A 22046-nucleotide genomic window follows, 5' to 3' on the forward strand; every position below is an offset into this window, starting at 1 on the left:
ATCCCATCCGAAAGATACTCGGCAACCAATCCACGATTGGCCCGTGATGTCGTAGATGAATTGTCGTTGTCAATCAGAATTTCCAAAATCTCAATGATATTGGAGGATCTTGAATTGAACATCCTTTGTACCATTTGTACCTGTTTGTACCCAAGTGGTACCCAAGGCACCGACGAGAGTACCTCGTCGGTGCTGCCAGCCTCACGGTATTTGAATTTTTATTGAACTCAATATACTGTCTATATTCTCTGGTACATACATATACTTTCTGATAAGAGTACCCGCCATGTTCGAATGTAATCAATGTAATAACGGTCGCACGCCGCTTACCGAGCGGTGCCGCTAGGTGGCATCGCAAGAGCTCGGGAATTTCTATCTATCAAACAGGCATTTTGAACGACTGACCGCTGAGGATTGTGAAGCGTAGATTTTTGGCATTTTTTCGCCAAAATCTACAGGATTACATAAGAAAGAGGCAACAATTTCTGGTTTTTAGAGGTAAAGTTTAATCTTATCTAATTTTCATTGATTTAAATTTATTCTCGAATCGTCTCGCCTTCTCGCGATAATTTACTCTTGTGTCGTGACGACCAACCCTATTTAAATTCGTTTCGTTGTATAGAAAAGTCAAGTTTATTTAATTTTGATTCACATTCATTTGGATTCTCCATTCAAATTGAATTGTTTATTTACTATTAATTCTGATTTAGTTTCTGACTGTTTGTCAATTTTAATGAATGAGAATTTGTTCTTTCTGTTACAGATTCCGCGGGAAAAGAACCAATTGGTGGTTCTCGTATGAAAAAGTATTTTGGAATCGATATCGATGCTTTCGAGAATCGAATCGTGACAATCGTGACGTAGCATCATGGCGGACTTTCTTGAAGCAGGAGAGGACGCGAGCGTGAGTACAAACTGGTACAAACATACAAATTATTTTTCAAATTAAACTGCAGTTCTTGAATCTGTATAGATCGATTCTTGGAACATTTATGTATAAAAAAAGTGTAAGGTAATAATTCTCTTTTATGGATCAGAACTAGCTTCAACCACTGATCAGATACTATTATTTAATAGTTAATATCATTTAATCTGGTCGGTGGTTGAAGCTAGTTCTGATCCATGCCACAGATTTAATAACAGTAAAGTGGGTTCTGTTTCCTGCTAAAGATATGGTGTAGGTTCTGTTCCATGCTAAAGATGATGTATATAGAAGCTGTTCCAGGCTAAACATGATGTGGAGACAAAAGTGGCACCGGCAAACCCCGGGCCGGGCGTGAGCACTCTCATTTCCTCTCTGGTATCAATGTTTTAATGTATCGCAGAGTTCAATCATTTTTAAAACACTGAATGCAATTATTAACAGAGAGTATATGAGAGTGCTCACAGGAGTGCCCGCGTGCCCGAGAGTGTGGTGGCACACACACACATCGCTACATCCGCATTTCACGTATATGCAATTACAAGGGTTTTTTCTACACAAACTGACGCTTCAACATCGCAATGTGGAGTTCAGAAGCGGTCAATTGTGATTTCTAAAGGAGGTGGCACGAAATTCAGCAGTGCAACTCAATGACAAGTCAGACGGTCGAAAATTCTCGAAAATTCTCGAAAATTGAGAAAGTATTAGGAGTACATGTGTGATATCGAAGGAGGTGGCACGAAATTTAGTAGTATGTAGTGCAATAATATTAAAGATAGTAGTAGTTATTTATAGTGCGTAAAAAGTATATTCACTTATTTCATTTCAACATTTCTTACAACGTGTAGGTACAATATGTAAACAATTCAAAAATTTGGAAGACCCTAACTTTGAAGATTCTAAACATGATCGAACTTGTAGTATTTCCTTCTCATTTAAAAGATTCTATTATTGTCAGTTTAACATATTTACAATTTTTATATAATCGTATAATTGTCTGATTACCCTTTACACCACTATCTCTTCTGTTTGACGACATAGGAACCTAAATATGTAATGCTTATCTAAAATACCATTAATAAAAGTGTAAAAGCACCAATATACCTGGAAATATAATTTTAATAAAGACATAATATAAAGGAGTAATACATTACATGTACAAAACTATCTATAACATTAAAACTTTGCATTGATAGGTTGCAGATATTGATTTATGGCATATTAGTTAACATAATTGTATACTAAATACTAACACGATCACGTTGTATTATAAAGTGTTGCCTCATTAACATAAAATTTGTAAATTCATAAGTTTCTTATAAAAAAGAATTGTTTTGTGAATTATTTTGAGATTCATTTCAATAATTCGGAAAGTATAGGATTTGATGTTGTAAATATAGAGTATTATATAAAATATTAAGCTTGAAAATATATTTCGTTTTGAATCTATGTTGTAAAATGAAATTAATTGTAATGGATCGATTCATTTCAATAAGAACTAAAAATATTGATTACTTTGCACAAATATTGATTATTATATTAAATGATCTAATGTTCTAATGAATAGAAAAGATTGATGACAAGTATGTGAAATAATATTAAAAACTGCAAATATTTTACCTACTTTTCTTTTTACATTTGATTAAGAGTAAATAAGAATAAACTAACAGTTGAGTAAAATATCTGAGAGCTAGAGGCATTCAGATAATAAATTGATATAAATCTTTTTCTTTATCGAATATTTCTAAGAGCTATAATTGACAACCTTTCCTCGTTTAAACTTCAATATATAGCTCTTATAGTATCAAAAAATAGGAGATGCATATACATGTCTCTTTATAAAGTTTATATAAGTATTGTAAGTAAATTTATATCGAAACTTCTCCTTTTGAAAATGATTCAGTTCATTGTTTAGTTTGTACTTTTTACGTGTCCATGTAGGACTTATATAAGCGAATGTTCGAAAAATGTGCATTCTCCAGTTCTATAAATAGAGTAAACTATTGTTACGTTTCGAGAAAAAGTATCCAACGTCATTTCGTTGGTTCGTTCTTGTTAATGTTCTTTCGTGCCTTCTTGTACAGTAATTACAAAGATCCATTCTTTTTGTCGCGTTGTAACTTCTGCCTTTCAATGAATAAGTCCTTCATATCACCTAGTGCTTTTTCTATTTGTTTTGCGAATCGGGCAGCATTCTGAAAATGCGCGTAATTATATTGAAATTTTGCACAGTAATAAAAACAATGCAAAGAGAGAGATAGTCAATTATATGTGCTTACGGTTTGCGGGGAGCTAAGTTTGCAGGAGATGTGGAAAAATATAAGGTTCTCTCCAGCAATGATGTAGGACACACCGTAGCCATCATCAGCCACGGGCCCAAAACCACCTCCAGCAGAAATACAATTTGGATGCTTCTTCAAATCTATTAGCGACGTTTGACCGTGCGGTGTCTGCGACGTGGATAATTTCCACGGTTCACTTAAAACTTCCTGGAAGGGAAAATGGTTAGAAATGTTTCTCATTCGATTAATATCATAAAAATCTGCTGTTAAAGAATACTACCTTCAGGAAAGGCGAGTCTACTTCTAAATATTTGGATACGACGTATAAACAAAATAGATGTCTATCTATTCCACTACCACTCATGGCATCTTGATAACCTTTTTGATGTTGATTTGCCGCAGCTATCAATAATTTGTACTTATGCTCTACCTGCAATAAAACATTCTTCCTGCATATGTTGTCGACAACACACGAAACTTTTACACGAAAATACTGCATATTTCCGTTACTCACGGTTGCATCTTCGTCGTGCATCGCTTTCACCCACTCGGTAGATTCAATTGTACACGGTCTGACTGTTTCAGTTCTTCCTTCGCGGAACAATCTAGTCATGGAAGCCTCGTACGTTAAATTAAATTTATTAGAATCACGGAAGTACGCCAATTGAAGTGCCATTTGTATGTATGCATCAGGTGACATTGAATTGATTTTCATGAAACCTTTGCCGTATGCATCGTGCACGTAAATGCGTAGCTCAACATCGGTTAATAACTTCTGAGCAACCTAGCAAATGAAAATTTGTTGTAGAATCGAAGGCAACGGTTACACTGAAATTAACTGTTGTATGCTAACGAAAGTTCATTACATTTTCATCCAAACTTTAATGTATTTTGAATCTGAAGTATTAATTGTGCAACTGGTTTCTAACTGTGTAATTTATAATCTTTGTTAAGGTATTCGAAAAGATATTTTCAATATATATATAATTACTTGAAGCGACTCTTCAATAGTATCTATGCACTTTGAAGTTAAGTCCCACTGTAGTCGTGTCGGCGACGGAGGTGTAAATTCTGGTTTACCTATGTTATGTCCATCTTCAGCATATCTGTAATGTATTTTAACAAATTCTTTAGAACAAGTACGATAATCTGATGAATTATATACATGTACACACATATACGTATTTTTATGTTTAACAGAGTATTAGCGAATCTTGCTTACCCTTTGCACTCCTTTGTCGAGTGAGACCTCGACATCAGAAAAAGAAAAATGTCAATAAAATGGGTTTTTATATGTATTTGGTTATTTATTGTCTTGTTTTTTAGTTAAAACCAAATATAAGTTCCACAAATAGAAATTACAACAAAGTTTGAGAGTTACATCTAATATAAAACAAAATTGAACAATAATTCGGAGTGCAAAGGGTTAATTCTGATTCATGTGTTACAAAAAGCAATTATCCTACATATATAAAATTTCATATTAATTTAATGATATTTTAAAACAATATTAAATTCTACATCAAATTCCTATATAATGTATTACAGCAATTTTCTTTGAGAGATTGACACTCTAGAAATTATGTAAAGCGTTATTAAGTAATTCATTACTGGAAATTTGATATACATGTAAATGTGTACATATATACTCGATTATTATTTGTTATTATATAACACATGATATGTTATGTACACATTAAATTACAGAAGCGAAATGAGTTATGATGCAGGGGTTAGTTTGAAATGAACGATTATATTTAAAGAAGAGGTTAGTAGTATAACATAAGAAATATAAGAAAAAAAAATTACCCCATGTTCACCTCATTACCGATTACATATTCCCATAGAGATCCCATTATAGGAGCATCAGCCCTAACAAGCACATTATAAACAGAATTATTTAACCTTCCACATAGAAGAGAAATCATGTACAATAGATGAACAAAGTCATCAACAATAACATGTAGAAATAAAACAAAGAGATGGCAGATATCAATTTGAATCTTCAAAGAAATATCTTGTTTCACATGTTGGTGGAAAATTATTATGTGTATATAGAAAATATTACGTATATATATATATGCATACTTGATACAATAAACAGAAGTTCCAAAAGGTAATCTTCTGCCTATCATAAATGCATCATATATGTGTAGTATACTCTCTCTCATTTTTGCTAATTTATACCGGTCAAAATGAAATATACTCTTTGAAGATCGCGATTTTCGTTGAACTAGTAGTTAATATGTTGCAGTGGACCTTCTTAGAGAGAGTAGAGAAGGCAAAGAAAGCAGAAGAAACCGTGAACAGTTCAGTACGTTCAGAAGCTGTGAACTTAGGATCTTACTGTTTAGCGTTGGTATCCTGAGACATGATGTACTCCCACAAATGTGACATCACTGCAGCATCTGCCCTACTCATTATATATATCGATTTCAATGCACAATTTATTATGATTTTATAGTATTTAATTTCCTCTATCAACGTGCATATTACTATTATTAATGTTTATTTATACTATGATTGTATAGTAAAGGTGTTTGAAAAATTCTCAAAGAAACTATATATCACTATGAAATAACTGTTTTTCAACCATCTTCTTGTCTTATACATCGTTTTCGTTTTTATATTATCAGACTATAGTTTATATTTTATACGTTAAGTTAAATTATAATTTATATAAACTTTTTCTTATATTTGAATGTAAAAGAACTCACCATGAATGTTCGGCATTGAAACCAGTCTGTAAGACAATTCGATATTTAATAATTCTATGTTGCATTGTAGTTAATTCAGTCAAAATAATATTACTTACCCTGCCATTGGTGCCGATACACAAAGTAAAAGATTTGTCGAACCATCTATTGTATCCCTTACCATGTAATAGAATGCGACCATATTGATCTAATTTATCTGGATCTGCCTAGTAATACAAAAACAATTCACAATATACACTAATAATATGGAGAGTAAATTTTTTACAACGTTTTGGTATGTCACTTACTGGATCATATATGTATGGTACATCATCTAATACAACTACAAATGCTGCTTTTTCGATGAGATCCAAGGACGTTTTATTTACTCCTTTCACGAAATATTCTTCTCTAGCTACTGCCCACGTAGTTCTTTCTCCTGCTGTTAGTGCAGCCAATCTTTCTTCTCCTACCAATGGCTCAGACTTATCGTCTAGAATTTGCTGCATTTGTCTGTAACATATATGATTTGTTTATACAGCATAATTTATAAAGTTGTATACGTAACACATAATGTATAATCACATCTATAAAAATGGAAGCGCTAACAACAAATAATAGAGTACATAAATGTGCGTTAAAAATTTGTACAACTCTGTGCTCTCGATATTTCGAACATACTTTCAAGCTGAAGGAAAATAAAAATGAATACGAAACAAATCAGAACAATATAATACAAACAAATGTCTAATAATGAAATAAATTCAAGGTACGTATAGAAACTATTTAAACAAGACTATTAATCGTGCTTAAACATGTTTTACCGTTCGCAACAGTGAAATCGAGGGAGATATTTAATTCTCCTTCACGGGATATCATGTTTGCACCAAGAGCGAATGAAACCGACTAAAATGTAGGTAGTTATATTAAAATTGTTCTGTAGAAAGACATGGGATCATAGTTGACTTACATTTCGATTTCACAAGGTAACAGAATTCGGTTTTTATGATAAATAGGAACTTTGAAGTATCTGCCCTTATGATATACCACAACGTGCTTAGAATCTTGATAATGAACGAGTTTGTCTGTTTCACGTCCCGGTATTCGTGTGGTATTGAATAATCTTTCATATTGCCATGAGCACAAGGGCACCAAGCCTTGAATTAATATCTGAAACCGAAATAAAATATCATATTTGCATTTATATCACGCATATACTATAGTATGTTAATATGTAACATTTCGCTGATCTATCTCCATTATATTATAAAAAATAAAATGTCACTGAACGCTACATAATTTAACAGATGCTGGGAATCAAACAATGTTCTAATACGTAGTAAAACATATTTATCTACAAACCGGTTCTAGTTCTTGCCGTTCAATCAGACGTCTGTATTGCAAACATGAATAAATAACGTTCGCAGCACGCGCAGTTTGCACGGTAGTGGGATGCATGAGAATGGCATCGATGCCATAGAAGTTTGAGTTCACCATAATAGGAGATCGTCCACGCAAGTAAACGTATTCTTCCCACCAGTCAGAAACGTAGTTAGTGGCCCACCAAGATTTCAGTATCAGATAACGCTGAAGCTTCACGCCAATGCCTTTTTGGAATTCGTTAGCCAGCGTTTCCATTCGGGCGTAATTTTTGTCGTCCAATAACGGTCGCACGCTTCGAAGGTACTGTGCAAGTTATGAAATAATTATTTTTTCACAGTGATTCACACTCGACAAGTGTAGACTGCGGATCTTTATGCATTTATAGCAATGAAATTCAAAATTATTGGAAAATTTTTAAAATTGAAGACATCAATGTATGATTTCTCCTCTACTAAAATCATTAAGGGAGTAAATAACTTTCAGTTTAGTTTCTACTCCTTGCAATCGATGCAGACAATTTTTATTACGCATAAATGTCCACAGAGTTATAAACAAACTTATGATCTTACTCGTTTCATGGTGTCTGCCACTGATGGCAATGGAAGTCGTGGTAGAGATCCTTGAAAACTGTACAACATAGGCTTGTGCCACATAATGAACAACTTCACTAATGAAGTCCATGTTCTGGTAGCTCTTGAAAGTTTAGTTCCTTTTCCCCTTGACTCGTACATCCATCCTTTGTACATAAGTAATAATTTCAAGGTGTACCGCATTGCGTATATCGCTACCAACCATAAAAGGAGTCCAACAGCACATGATCCTGCTAAGTGCGCTAATATCGACGACCTATTAAAAAGAAAAAGATAAATAAATGCACAGTAATTACCAGAACCATTACGATGATAGGAGAAAACGTAACAAGGTAACATTATTTTTAAACACTGAAATCTCGAAAATATCACCTTCAGAAGAAAATTGATTGCTGTCATTATTTTCTATCATGAAAAATCAATGAGATGTTCAGAGTGATCAAGTTATGTTGCCAGCCTGTACTTCATCGAACTTACCCTGATAAATACGGTACAGTTTTCCCAACAAGATCATAAGGTATCCTGTAACCCAGGAAATGTATCATAGTCACCAAAATTATGGTAATCCATAAGCTGCGCAAAGAGGCAGGATACACGCCGCTTTTCAAGTTGTTCTAAAATTAATATACATAATATTATTTCCTCTAATAATAATAATAAGGAATTAATTAGGCGTTCTCGGTACTTACAAGAGACTTAAAGAATCTTTTCTTCCAAGAACGGACACCCGACTGCCATACCAAATTTAGGACTTCTCTATCAAAATTGACATCCCATCCCTCGTGAGTGATGGAGAAACTAAATGCTACAGCTGCGTGAGCTTCCGCCATTTCGTAGACTATTGGTTACAACTCTGAAATCAACAAAACCCAATTAATTGTTGTTGACAAGTTAATATGTAATAATACAAGTTAAATGAAAACAAAAGTAATGTTCAAACGAACACTTCAATTCGATATCGTGTATGCGATTTAAAGGATGACAATCAATTAAATTATAATAACGCGCGTAATTGTGGTACAAAAGACCGAAGCCAGCTGCTTCGACCCGTGCAATAGTTACACAATAAATTTCACAACACTTCGTTTCACTTTGATTTGCAGTGGCGCTTTGCAAACAAAATTAGAAACTGCATAAGCATTGTCGAGTACGGAAACAAAGTAAAGCCTCGTAAACACTGAACCTACGGGATTTCGATGGTACCAATCACAGTATAGCCTTACCCCGCTTCGAGTTATCGTTTCTTTGTTCACACGAATCTTACACATGCTGCATCATGCGTGTACGAGCAAGGGCACGTAATATGTATAAGCACAGTGAAAATATAATAGGACGCGTGAAGGGGGACAAAACCGCGTAAGGGGTCTTCTCACTCGCGGACAAGACTGAATTACCGCTTGTACGCTTCTCTTATATAACCTTGGACTTTGGACAGTGTTCGTCTGGCTGGATGAGCGGTAATAATTTTCGCAAACAATTACTCGATCTTTCTGCACATTCGAACAGCGCGCGCGCGCGTTGCCACTGCCTGCACTGTAGCACAATGTCTATCGCGGATCTAGCATCTGTGCAATCATTACGCTGCAAGTTTATGAAGTTGTCGCTTTCAGAAAGTACATATGTTGCGGGAACCAAAATAGAATTAGAATCTGCATCGCTGACTCAAGACTTTGATGCATGATCTAGTTTTTCGAGAAAAACATTTGCATTTTAAAAGCATGCAAACCTGTTTCTCCGTTTAGTAGCTCCAGTTTTCCTTTTTATAAATGTCTACAATAATTTGTTTATATTTTACATCAAAGAGTTCTTTGGTCTTCGATGAAATTCGATGTCCGACATTTTTCAACAATCCTGTACTTCCCCCATTATGCTAGGAATTGATTAGACTGCGGATCTTTATGCAAAATAAAAATTGTCGATTGCAAGAAATAGAAACTGAATTGATTTTAATAGAGAAGAAATCATATATTGACATCCGCGATGTCAATTAGAATTTGCAAAACACTTGAATTTGGAAAGCATGCAAACCAATTTCTTCGTTTAGTAGCTGCAGCTTTCCTTTTTATAAGTATCTACAATATTTTGTTTATATTTCACATGAAAGTTCTTTAATTCTATAACCGTTGGTGCTTAAATGGAAATTCGATGTTCGAAATTTTTCAACAATCCTATACTTTATGTAAAATAAAAATTGTCTGCATCGATTGCAAGAATTGGAAACGGAATTGAATGTTATTTCTTCCCGCAATGATTTTAACAGAGGAGAAATCATATATTGACATCAAGTTTTTAAAATTTTCCAAAAACTTTGAATTTCATTTACTCAATTTCGCTATAAATGCATAAAGATTCGCAGTCCAGTAAAGATATAAATGAAAATTTGAAGAAAATACTTGGAACATTTTCCTCGAACTTGCTACCTGCGCAATTGCGATTTGTGATTGATACATGAATTATCATATTTCGCACACGACACTCGTTGATAAGACTCCGTCAGTACATATTTTCTTCTAGTCTGTCCGATAATACAAATGGCATGTTTATACATGCAACGATTACACACTTCATTTACGAACCATCGAAGCATCGGAGGAAATGTCAAACATACAGATAACAGTATTAATTACACTTTGTGTTATGTGTTCCGATTTCACAATATATATCGTAGTTACTGTCCCAACCACTTTAATATTGGCAAGAAAGTAATTTCGGTATTTTAAGGTGAAATAAAACCGAATTTTTTTGTTCAAACGATGAACTTTTAATCAATAAAATATTTTCTTATTTATTCTTTTTGGCAAAAGATCATCGAACAAAAGGGAAAATATCTTATTCGTTAAAGTTCATTGCTTGAATAAAAAAATTACTTTCTTGCCAACCCAATAGTACACGACACGATTAACTGTTGAATAGTTTTACACTATTTATGTAATTATTAAATAATCCTTCTTGATCAAGATCGAGATTGTCAAGCAAAAACATAAAAATGGTCACTCAAACAGAAACAAATGGTCCAACCACTTTAATAATGCTGTCAGCTTATAGTGCACCTTGAACAATGCACATTCTTATCTCTCACGATTGAGCTACTTGACTTTCAAGCACATCAAGCTCAAGAATTCGATTTTAAACTTCTACAACGTAAATCGATGTGAATTGTGACTTTAGAAATTCCAATATACGTGTTATATTGTTCCAGATTATGGTATAGTCCTCTTATGGAATGATGTGTAAACCTCACCTAAACTGAACGGTGTGTAGCTTTGTCTGAACCTCGTTTCCAGACCTAAAACGTGTTCTGGTCTGCAGCACTTTTACTTTAGGGCAGCGGTTCTCAACTCACTGTAATCGAGTAATTCCTTTCACTTCTACAAAAGTTTGGGGTAAATTGTGCGATTAAACTTTCAAGTCAATTCAATAAAGAACGCTAAGTGGTTCCCTCGATTTTTATGAAATTTAGATACAATATCAAACTTTTTCTCTAACCGCCATCTTTTTGTTCAGAAGTGAAAAACAGCCTGCAGAATTAAAGATTGATGCCTTTTAAACAAATAATTTTCGGAAAAGCCTGTTTTCTTGAACAAAGATAACAGAAAATAAGTTGTACACTCAAACGTTCGCATTATGCTAAATTTTTTTCGAGATAAGCTGCAAAGTATGGTTTACGTACAACTTCGAGTGTATTTCTATGCTTCAGATATACGAATTGCTACAAAATAATGCTTAAGATGCTTCTATTTAGAAAGAAGCCGATAACCTTGAGACCTCGTAAACAAAATAACTTGTAAAACAGCGTAATTTTGCCGTAAGGTGTTCCCATAAAAACGCTGCACCCCGCGTAACGTATTGCAGTTAACATTAAGCAGAAAAGAAGTTTGTTCAAGCGGTCGACGTGTTAGAAAGGAGGCCACAGTATTAGGGTTAACAGAAATTGATATTTTCAACGTATCGTAACTGTTTAAATAGCATTCGCGTATCTATGTACCTATGCGCGCTGCAATTGTGCGGCTTCTTAAGTAAGGTCAACTAGCCTACTTCCCCTGCTCCACTATGGCATTTCGTTTTCGCTGTTTGCAGTAACGCAGTGTGTACTCGTTACGAAATACGACCAATACTCTATTTTTTCCTTTGATCGGCTATCCGCGATTGCAAGAAGTGTGGCGCGTGTAACGGAAAGAACATCGAATTACAAATTCTAATTGAAACACATTCCCAGAAGTCGACGACTACCGGAAACTACAGTTTTCCTGTTTACATACATATATGCAAACACGTACTTCCCAATACGGTTATATCTCATTCAATAAACTCGCTTTAACTGTTTTAACGGTTTTTCAATGGAAAGTTACAAAGTTCGTATCGATCCGGATGCAGTTTTGTAACTGTTTGTCAACATTTGCTGATTCAAACAAGGAAAAGCTTGTTTGTTGTATTATATATTGTTATAATACAATCGTCTATTTTATCTCCAGCTCGTCGATACGTAATCAAGATAATGCTATCTCTGTGGGGAAATGAGGTAATCATTTAGTAGAATCGATGAGGTGCGGCTATTATTAACTGCAAATGCTATTAATGAATATTCTAAGAGTTAACCATTTGTAAACAAATGCGATACGCAAAAGATAAGTGTATAAAGCGGGGAATAAAGTTCAACTTTTCGTTCCAACTAAAACACTAATTTAAAAGACAGGTTGCAAAGGAAAAATGAAAATATATGTTAACGTCATGCTTTGTATGGTAATTCAGAAATATTAATGATTCATGAAGAAGGGAACCGTGGATGACCGTGAAAATTCTCTTTATCTAGGTGCACGGTAGTGCACCAGCCAAGTTCTCGCACTATGTACCTCCTTTTACGCGAAACAACTTAGCCGTTTTTGAGAGGCTTATAACTCGGCACTGGAGGCAGATGGAGAGATGTAATTTCGTACACTTGTTAAATGCTATCATGTCTCAATATTGACAAAACATTAATCTTCCAACATTAGTAGGTCCTATGGACCTCAAAAATCGCTAAATTTGTCACTGACTGACTGACTGACTGACAGATCATCAAAACCTTTTGGGTACTTCCCATTGACCTACAAGCTTGAAATTTGGTACATAGGTCCACCATAACAAACACTCAAAGGAATAATTATCAAAGTTAGAAATTTTACACCTTAAAGGGGTTGTATTTAAAAAAAAAACGAAATAGGTTATGTATGAAGAAAATGAAATATGCCGCTTTTCCCATAAGGAACCGTGTAAATTCCGGAAAGAATCATCTGCTCTCTTCAAACGTTCGTATAGCGCCATTCGAGGTAGTGGCAAAAAGCTCAAACTGGTAGATTACAATAAGGTAGAAAATGACACTAAAATTATAACAAAAAAGATCTAGGTAAAGTTGGGTTCTAATTCGCCGGCAGAGTGTTAATCTTTGATACTTACTTGATAATTGATGAAATTTCAACAAAAATTGATGAAATCCCAACAAAAACATTCTGTAAACGGGAGACAAGTTCTTATGGCCGTAAAAAGTTGTGAGATCAAACAGAATACGGCCAAGTTCGTTAGCTTAGAAAAATAAAAATTAGTTAAAAAGAACGCTATTTAATTTTTCAAGAGTCACATGGAGGGCTGAATTATTCAAACTTGGCCGCTACCTAACACGTTTTAGGGCCATTGGTTTAAAAAGTAACGGCCAAGTTTGAATAATTTATCCCTCCATGTGACTCTTTAAAAATTAAGTAGCGTTCTTTTTAACTAATTTTTATTTTTATTTTTCTAAGCTAACGAACTTGACCGTATTCTGTTTGATCTCACAACTTTTTACGGCCATAAGAACTTGGCTCCAGTTTACAGAATGTTTTTGTTGGGATCAAAGTTCATCAAAAAACTATTCGTTCATCCGTTAAAAGGCGTACTCAATTGGACATAAAACGATGTTTTATTAACTCTCGTTCTAATTTTTATTGCCGCGAGTTCTGCATATCTTTTTTTTTTGGAGTACATAAATCAATATCCTAATGACTGCTGCATCTTTATGTAGAAAAAGTTACAGCAGTCTCTAACCCGAAGGACACGATATTACTAACGTTTATTATATTCATCGTAAATAACACAGTTTGCGCTCCAATTATGTGTGTTGTATCTTATATTGGCAGTTTAGCATCTATAATCATCACAAGCAGTAAAAAGAACGAGGAAACACGGCTTGTACATGGATATGTACACCCAAAAGTAAATGTATTCGTCCCACCATATGATCCAATTTTGAATAAAACTATACGATTAACACTTTGATCGCTTCATAAAATGATTGAAAATCCATTTAAAAATTCTAACAAGACATCTAACTTTGATCTATTGACATAGTCAGCAGGCTGGCAGAGAGTATGGTCATTGAACTCAACCTATTGTGCACCTCAATTATGCAGATTGAAATAATATATGGCTTCATTTAAAACTCGCTCATTGTTAGCGAAATCGCATATTTCGTGGCAGCATCGTAAATCTAGTTTTTATGCAATGGTTGTTATTGAATACACAATAAAATGTTCATATTTCTAATCAATTATCTTACTAAATTGATAAATTAAAAACAGTTCTCACGACGGGACACTCTACAAACATTTACAAACTTATATAAGTTCATAATGTCACTGATAATGTCACTACGCACTGTAAAAAGATCAAACTACAAGTGAGACATGTGCAGTTCACTTTTAGTTTGAAGTACTATTATTCTAACTCAAGTGATTAAAAAATAATTTATTGTTCAACAATAGCGAGAAAGTTTTTTTTTTTATAAATACGGTATCGTTTGAACAATATTTAACCGGCTTTATTAGCTGGCAAAATTGAAACAACACTTCAGCATGCTCCTTCCGGCGTATTACATTGTGCATTTCACTGTTCTTCATATTAGCCAACCTTATTAATTCGCGGTCACCGAATAAATTCAAATGTAAATCACAATTTTTGCGTATTGTAAAAACAAAGACCTTGCCACTTTTACATACACAAGAATAGTACGTAAAACCAGTAGTGTGCGTAAACATGTTTTGTATCGTCGATGTTTTTTTGTTTTACTTTTTAAGATTTGGTCTATGATTTATCTATACGAATCTTAGTTTCTTCGATCCTGTGAAGAATCACGGGATCAATAGAAGAACAATAGTAGAAACTATTTTTCTGTGACCCCATCGACCGCACCGAACTGTATTTAGAAAAGGATAGCGCGTGTGAACATGGACCACGCTACCGAAAACTTACTGCAGGCCCAGGCAACTTCTAAATTTTATTTCTTGAGTGCTTTCAACTGATATCTCAAATATCGAACAATGTTATTCTACGATGAGAATGAAGTGCAATACGTCTAAACTACTTCGGTACAAATACTTTTTTATCTTGATTACAGCGAGCAAATGTAAGAAGTTAATTTTGATTTTATCGCTAACGCACTCACTCATAGTGACAACAAACACGTAACACTCATTTTGAATGGAAATAAAACGTTATCTACCACGTATGTACGACACGCGATAAGATATGAAGTTTCGGGAGTCTTGAAGATAAATTAATACGCAACAGCCACACCTCCAATCCATTTTTCATTTTGTTATCGGCTCAATGACACATTTACGAAAACAGAAACATAATAACGATAATAGAAATAATCTCGGATTGTTGATGTGTGATAACGAAAAATTCAATTTATAGTTAGTTAGTTAGTAAAACTGGTAAACTGTGTATCATAATATTGACTTCGAAAACAACTAACGGTCGTAACCCAAGAAAGGCCGAACTGAATGACGCACATAAGCGTCTTCAGAAGACAAGGCAAATACATACCTTCTATAACAGCCGTTTATTAGCCGATTACTATTATAAATTGGTATTGTGTTACGAGATGTTTTCATACTGAAAATCAATGTAAACCTATACGAACTACGAACTGCAATAGGATAATATATGTAGATGAGGTCGCACTATTGAAAAATTTCACTCGGAGCTCACTGAGAATCTTGTCGCGGCAAGTCGAGAATGATGACACTGCCGAGAATGCGTTGCAATTTTTTTGCATACGAAATGAATGTAGATTTGATAGAGAAAATATTCATGATTCAAACGAAATTGTTGTAAGCAATAAGCAGACGGCAATGATACAAGGAATTCCAACTGTAAGCGTAAAATTATATGCGTTCCCGAACGACATATGAGTATTCAAATTCTTGCTTGTGCAATTCGATCAAAAAACGAGATCTTTCTGTATTTTTTTACTAGAAAAACACGTAATAATGGGCTAACGTAATGCCCGAGTGAGTACCGGTACATTCCCAAGAACATTCAACAAGAAAACTCAATGGTATGAATCAGGAGAGAAAGAGAGACAACAGACGACAAGGTTTATCTGTGCTAGCGATTGGCAAACGGGTTTTACAAATCAATTTGCTTAGCGAATATCAATAGTTGGTGAACAATCGAACTTTTATAGTGTTTTTATAATACAATCGCCAAGAGAAATGTTTCTGTTAATGGTGAATAAAAAAAGTAACATTATTCAAATAATATTCAACAGCAATAAAATAATGCTGGTAGGCCAAGCGTATTTATTAGGGATGGGCAAGTACCCGGAATTTCCGGATGCCCGAGCATCGGGAATTTTCGGGGATCGACCTCACCCAAAACCGAGGTTCAGGTACCTGAAATTTTCGTGTACCCACCCACACGTCCCTAGTATTTCTGGATAAAAGGGAAAAGATGGAAATTTTCTGAAAGACGTGCTTCGAACATCTAAAATTTAAAAGAACGTTTCACTAATTCCTTTCAAAGTTTCTAGTCGTTAATTTTATTGAGAAATTTTATAGGAAATCAGCTAAGTATTACAAAAACTAGTGCCTTTTGCTTCTGATGAGAAAATTTGTAAAATAATGCAGTGAGCGTTGCAAAAAAAATTTAAGAATTCGAGAATGAACAAATAAAAAAAATATAACAATATGAAATAAGTCTGTCATAAAAGTTCCATAAAAATAATCGTAATGAAACATTCGTAAACAAAACCTTTATCGTAAGGCGTAAGGGAACCAGTGAGACAAAGAAAGATACGAATTACAAATGAGAACCGCTGTATACAACTTGACCGCATAAATAAGGTAAATAAAAATGAACAATTGAAAGTACTATTTATGATTATGAACATATCGATACCATAGTATAGTTTCTACTGTTCCATATGGCATCTATTTATATAGAAGACATGTAAATACCAACGTTCATAGAAACGTGTTTCTATTTACGTAATTTTTTTTGCTAGCAAACGTAAAATTTCGAATGTTCCAACATCATTGTCTTTTGAAGTACATAATGTTACAAATTTTTGGTAAAGAATTGTCCGGTGTGTAAATTGAATTGAATGCGCCCACTGGTAAAACGTAAAGTATCCAATACGTTCGAGATCTCTTAAAACAATAGAATGTAATGCGGTAATATTATTTGTTTAGAAAACCGGTTACACTCGACTGTGTTCGTATAAATAAAATGGAAGTCAAAGGTTGTTAGCCTTAAGAGTTCGAACGTGGACGCTGATTGGTTGAGTCGAAGGGTGTGTGTGGTCGAGCCTCCCATCTTGGATTTTTGTGCGTAAGTAGGCCAAAATAATTGACTCGGTGACTATTAATAGTGTGCTATGTTTCACAAGGTAAATAGAACGCTCGTAAACAAACAAATAAAATATGTTACCTCGTTAGAAAAGATATCCCTGCGATGTATGAGAGAATTTTATCGTAGAAGAAAATCTTACGAACTGATGCACGCTCCTAAATCTTCGAATCTACAATAGCAACACACCTCCCGTTACACTACTGTTGCTGCTGCAACTTCGTGTGTAACACTAAACTAAACTCACTCAGCTTTGAACTCCTTCTCTTATGTTCAGAACTGCACTGCACAACCACGTTGCCAACTACGAAGCGTTTAGACGCCTGCACTCTGCACCCTGCACCGAATTCCTATGGTGCATGCATTCGTCACACGCACACATAAATAGACGCATAGCATTTCCTCCATGGCGTCTCGTTTTCCGGCTTCTCTGTAATCGCGTTTTCCACCCCCACCACTCTATTGCGCATTCAGTAGCGCGCAGATTTGCGAGTACAAAATGAAGTACTCTTACTTCACAGCGAGGAGAATCAGAGCGAGGAGAAACCTTCCTCGCCTTCTTCAGCGTCGCGTTGCTTTATGCGAATTGAGCGACGCTACAGAGGGAATATTGGGGAATATACTGTACAACATACACATATACATTGTATCAGAAAGGATACGTTGTATGCATAAGTACGTGTGTACGACGCTGCGCTGCAGAAGATTGTGTCTGCTCTTACGCATGCGTACTTACTATGTAAACAATAACAAGTTCATTTGTAGTTTAAATTTATATAACGCGTTCGATTAAAGGAAACGTGTTGCTGTTAACTTCTTATATTTTGTTATGTACGGAATTTTCATTAGTAACGTATTTGAGTACATATTCTGAGATGTAAATATGTATTTTTTATGGACGCATACACGTATTGTTCACTGTCAAAGGGTTAATATTTTTTGTTCGCTATGTTCTTGAAAAATTATTATATTTTCCTGTAAATTTATAATGAAATGAGAGAATACGTAAAATGGAATACAATCGAAATATGAGATAACATGGCGATACTTGTATAGTTGGTAACAATGAAAAATACTTCAAAAAGAGATACGCACAGTTCATATCAGTTCATATCAGTATCAATTAGATTTATACATATGGTAATATTTTATTGTTATTTCAATTCTATATTTTTCGTATGTTTACTATTTTGTATTGTCCGAAATTGTAATTCAATATGATTTTCCTTATTTCAGAAATTTTCTACTGTATATTTTAGAGTTTGCTTGACAATTGTTTTCGTGTGCCTGTAAAAATACTTATATGAAATTATGGAAACTCTAAAGTTTGGAGTATTGACAAGTAAGTATTTCTTATTTGTAATATTTTTGTAACGATTAAATATCAATTCAGTGTACCTTGTTATTATCGAATTTATTTTTCTGCGATGTACTACATAATAGTTAATTTTTTTACTGATTAACTGCAATCATGACATTCATTTATTAGTAATTTTTCATTCGAATGTTACATAACATATTTTTATAGTCAGCGATAGCTGTTATACGCAGAATAACGAAGACAGAAGCAGTCCTGAAATTGTAAAAATCCTTGGAGGAAAGGTTTATTGTCAAAAAATTATTCCAGACAATGAACACATGATAAAGGTAAATTCTTTAATTACAAATGTTACTTTTTATATTTTCTTGAATGACTATTAATGTTTTTTATATGTAGAGCAATCTGATACAGTGGAGCGACGACAAACAAGTGGATGTTATTTTAACGACTGGCGGCACTGGATTTTCTGAAAGAGATGTTACTCCCGAAGCTACGAGACAAATTATTAAAAAAGAAGCTCCTGGTATTGCTCTAGCAATGTTAACAAACAGTTTAAAAATTACTCCAATGGCTATGTTATCTAGGTATTTTTATTTTACACGAAAGATTATATATAGATAAAAGTTATATTCTATTACTAATGATCTTCTATTGCACATCGTTAAGAGGTATATGTGGAATACGAGGGAAAACACTAATTGTAAATTTACCTGGATCACCGAAAGCAGTTAAGGAATGCTTAGACGTAATTCTTCCTGCTATACCGCATGCAGTAGATTTGCTGAGAGACGATGGGAAGAAAGTAAAAGATACGCATAACAATATACAAAATAGTTCCTCTGTTTGTGCACATAAATGTCAAGCTGAAACACCTGTAAGATTACTTTCAGATTAAAAAATATTAGGACAACTCTTTGTACTAGAAATATGCATAATCAAATTTTGATAGTTGTGTTTAGGAAATATAGTTGAACGGCATAGAGAATCACCGTATCCAATGGTGTCTGTAGAATTTGCTGAGAAAATGATACGGAAATGTATTACTCCGTTGAAGTCAGTATCAGTAGTAAATGTGGAAGAAGCATATGGTAGAGTATTGGACAGTGATTTACATTCTAAGTATGATTTACCACCGTTTCGAGCATCTATTAAAGACGGCTATGCAGTGTTGGCAAATGATGGGAAAGGGAAAAGAAAAGTATTAAGTGGGATCAAAGCCGGAGATCTTGTAAGTAACAATACTATTCTTTACTCAATCATTGAAATGCCAGTGTTAAAATTTAAAATATACGAATTTATAGGCTACTGCAATTAAACTCCAACCTGGGACATGCGTTCGAGTAAATACGGGTGCTTCAATTCCAAATGGTAAACTAAAACTTGTATAGTTTGTATAGTTTTTGAAATTTTAAGAATCTTTATTCTCCTTTAACTGTGTCATTGTAGATGCAACAGCTGTTGTACAAGTAGAAGACACTAAACTTATAGAAGGAACTTCTGATAATACAGAGGAAAAAGAAATTGAAATTATGACTGAAGTTAAGAGTGGACAAGATATTAGGTATTCACTTTATATTGTTATCTTGTGACTAGAAGTGTGCTAGAAGTTGTGATATTTAAGAACTAATAATTTCATGTTTCAATCATGTTTTAGACCTATCGGATGTGATATTAAAAAAGGAGAATTGATTTTAAAGGCAGGAACACAACTTGGGGCAGTCGAATTAGGCCTCCTCTCGGCTTGTGGTTATAAAGAAGTATCAGTCATTGATCTTCCTAAGGTTGGTGTATTATCTACTGGAGATGAATTACAATCTCCTGGAACAGTTTTGATGCCAGGACATGTATACGATAGTAATAAAATTACATTATTAACGATACTGAAGGAAAATGGTTTTCATCCTGTAGACATGGGTATTGCACAAGACGAGTAAGTTTATTAATATATTGAACACACAGAAAACTCTAATTGTAACTTATTCTAATTGTATCCACTAATTATATAGGGAGGCTGTTATGGTATCAAAAATTAAACACGCTTTAAGCCAGGTCGATGTACTTATTACTACTGGTTCTGTATCAATGGGTGATAGGGACATGTTGAAACCTATACTTAAACACCACTTCGGTGCAACAATACATTTTGGTACCTATGTTAATAATTAGACTACGGGTATTTATGCAATTTGCAATTTTTGTAGACGAATTTTAAGAAAGTGGAATCAAATAAAATCTTGTTTTTACTGGTAATAGCCTTTGTAGATCTGAAACAATTAAAGATCGTACTAAACTCTGTCGAATTTTATATTCTAGCATTTTTTGAAAATTTTTAGAAGCCATAAATGAATAAAGATCCGCAGTCTACTAATAACGTTATAACTGTGCGTATAATATTATCCTGTTTTTATAATGCATTCTAATTAGAATTTTAATAATTTTTTGCACAGCACGTGTGAACATGAAACCTGGAAAACCAACAACGTTTGCAACGTGCATATTTGAAGGCAGAGAAAGATATTTATTTTGTTTACCAGGCAATCCAGTGTCTGCAACTGTTACTATGCGTTTATTCGCATTACCTGCGCTAAAGTTTTTGTGTAAAGATGATTCCGTACCTACCATTCTGGAAGTGAAAGTATGTAATACTTGTATTTGTTGGAGATTGTTAAACGATATAATATTTAACGTATACATTCGTTGTAGTTGACGTCGTCCTATACTTTGGACCCACGTCCTGAATATGCTCGAGCAATTCTAAAATGGAATGAACCACGTGGATTACCATGTGCCTATAGTACTGGAAATCAAATAAGCAGTAAATTGCTTAATTGCAAACAAGCAAATGCATTGTTAATGTTACCTGCACGTACTACCGAAAAGCCTGAATTACATCAAGGAGATGTGGTGCAAGCAATGTTGCTTGGAATGCCGCAATATACTTGATCTAGTATAAGAGACGTCGAATAAATTGTTATTTTTGTTTTTTTCTTATAAAAGCAAAGTTTCAAATATATTTTTGTATACAATGTTGCTTGGAATTCCGCAATATACTTGATCTAGCATAAGAGACGTCGAATAAACTGTTGTTTTTGTTTTTTGAAAAATTTAAAATATATGTTTGTATACACTATAATCACATGTCAGAGTTCAAATGTTTTTTCAATGTAAAATACCAGCGTTATCGAGTCAAAGACATATATTTATACC

General features: G+C 34.1%; 2 protein-coding genes across 8 annotated transcripts; one reads left to right on the forward strand and one right to left on the reverse strand.

Moving 5' to 3' along the window:
- Positions 1 to 1706: 1706 nt before the first annotated feature.
- Positions 1707 to 17915, reverse strand: Whd (carnitine O-palmitoyltransferase whd). 6 transcript variants are annotated; one of them, XM_076420352.1, is made up of 17 exons: positions 17766 to 17915; positions 17600 to 17690; positions 8563 to 8726; positions 8351 to 8487; positions 7853 to 8129; positions 7263 to 7586; positions 6871 to 7070; positions 6209 to 6413; positions 6020 to 6127; positions 5922 to 5947; positions 5552 to 5617; positions 5014 to 5076; positions 4196 to 4310; positions 3719 to 3988; positions 3485 to 3634; positions 3202 to 3411; positions 1707 to 3117 (listed from the first exon to the last, which is right to left on the reverse strand). In XM_076420352.1, the coding sequence occupies exons 3-17, from the start codon at positions 8701 to 8703 to the stop codon at positions 3010 to 3012; spliced, it is 2400 nt and encodes a 799-aa protein (XP_076276467.1). In that variant the 5' UTR covers positions 8704 to 8726; positions 17600 to 17690; positions 17766 to 17915; the 3' UTR covers positions 1707 to 3009. The 6 variants fall into 6 exon arrangements, with proteins under 6 accessions (XP_076276467.1, XP_076276466.1, XP_076276469.1 ...); XM_076420351.1 differs by having other exon boundaries at positions 17600 to 17910; XM_076420354.1 differs by lacking the exons at positions 17600 to 17690; positions 17766 to 17915 and adding an exon at positions 11115 to 13352.
- Cin (Molybdenum cofactor synthesis protein cinnamon) lies at positions 17362 to 21977 on the forward strand. Of its 2 annotated transcripts, none has more exons than XM_076420360.1 (12): positions 17362 to 17500; positions 18755 to 18860; positions 19047 to 19165; positions 19236 to 19423; positions 19506 to 19713; positions 19789 to 20067; positions 20141 to 20207; positions 20286 to 20400; positions 20494 to 20769; positions 20846 to 20985; positions 21287 to 21474; positions 21543 to 21977. In XM_076420360.1, the coding sequence occupies exons 2-12, from the start codon at positions 18830 to 18832 to the stop codon at positions 21780 to 21782; spliced, it is 1851 nt and encodes a 616-aa protein (XP_076276475.1). In that variant the 5' UTR covers positions 17362 to 17500; positions 18755 to 18829; the 3' UTR covers positions 21783 to 21977. The 2 variants fall into 2 exon arrangements, with proteins under 2 accessions (XP_076276475.1, XP_076276474.1); XM_076420359.1 differs by lacking the exon at positions 17362 to 17500 and adding an exon at positions 18249 to 18658.
- Positions 21978 to 22046: the final 69 nt, after the last annotated feature.

The sequence above is a fragment of the Lasioglossum baleicum genome, chromosome 3 (assembly GCF_051020765.1).
Source record: "Lasioglossum baleicum chromosome 3, iyLasBale1, whole genome shotgun sequence".
NCBI lineage: Eukaryota > Metazoa > Arthropoda > Insecta > Hymenoptera > Halictidae > Lasioglossum > Lasioglossum baleicum.

Coding starts and splice junctions, on each gene's coding strand:
- Cin (XM_076420360.1), top strand. CDS start 18,830: ATGGAAACTCTAAAGTTTGGAGTATTGACAA. Junction 19,424..19,505: donor CCAATGGCTATGTTATCTAG/GTATTTTTATTT, acceptor CACATCGTTAAG/AGGTATATGTGGAATACGAG. Junction 21,475..21,542: donor CTACCATTCTGGAAGTGAAA/GTATGTAATACT, acceptor CATTCGTTGTAG/TTGACGTCGTCCTATACTTT.
- Whd (XM_076420352.1), bottom strand. CDS start 8,703: ATGGCGGAAGCTCACGCAGCTGTAGCATTTAGTTTCTCCATCACTCAC. Junction 8,130..8,350: donor ACTGTACCGTATTTATCAGG/GTAAGTTCGATG, acceptor TCTTTTTAATAG/GTCGTCGATATTAGCGCACT. Junction 4,311..5,013: donor GGTAATGAGGTGAACATGGG/GTAATTTTTTTT, acceptor AATACATTACAG/ATATGCTGAAGATGGACATA.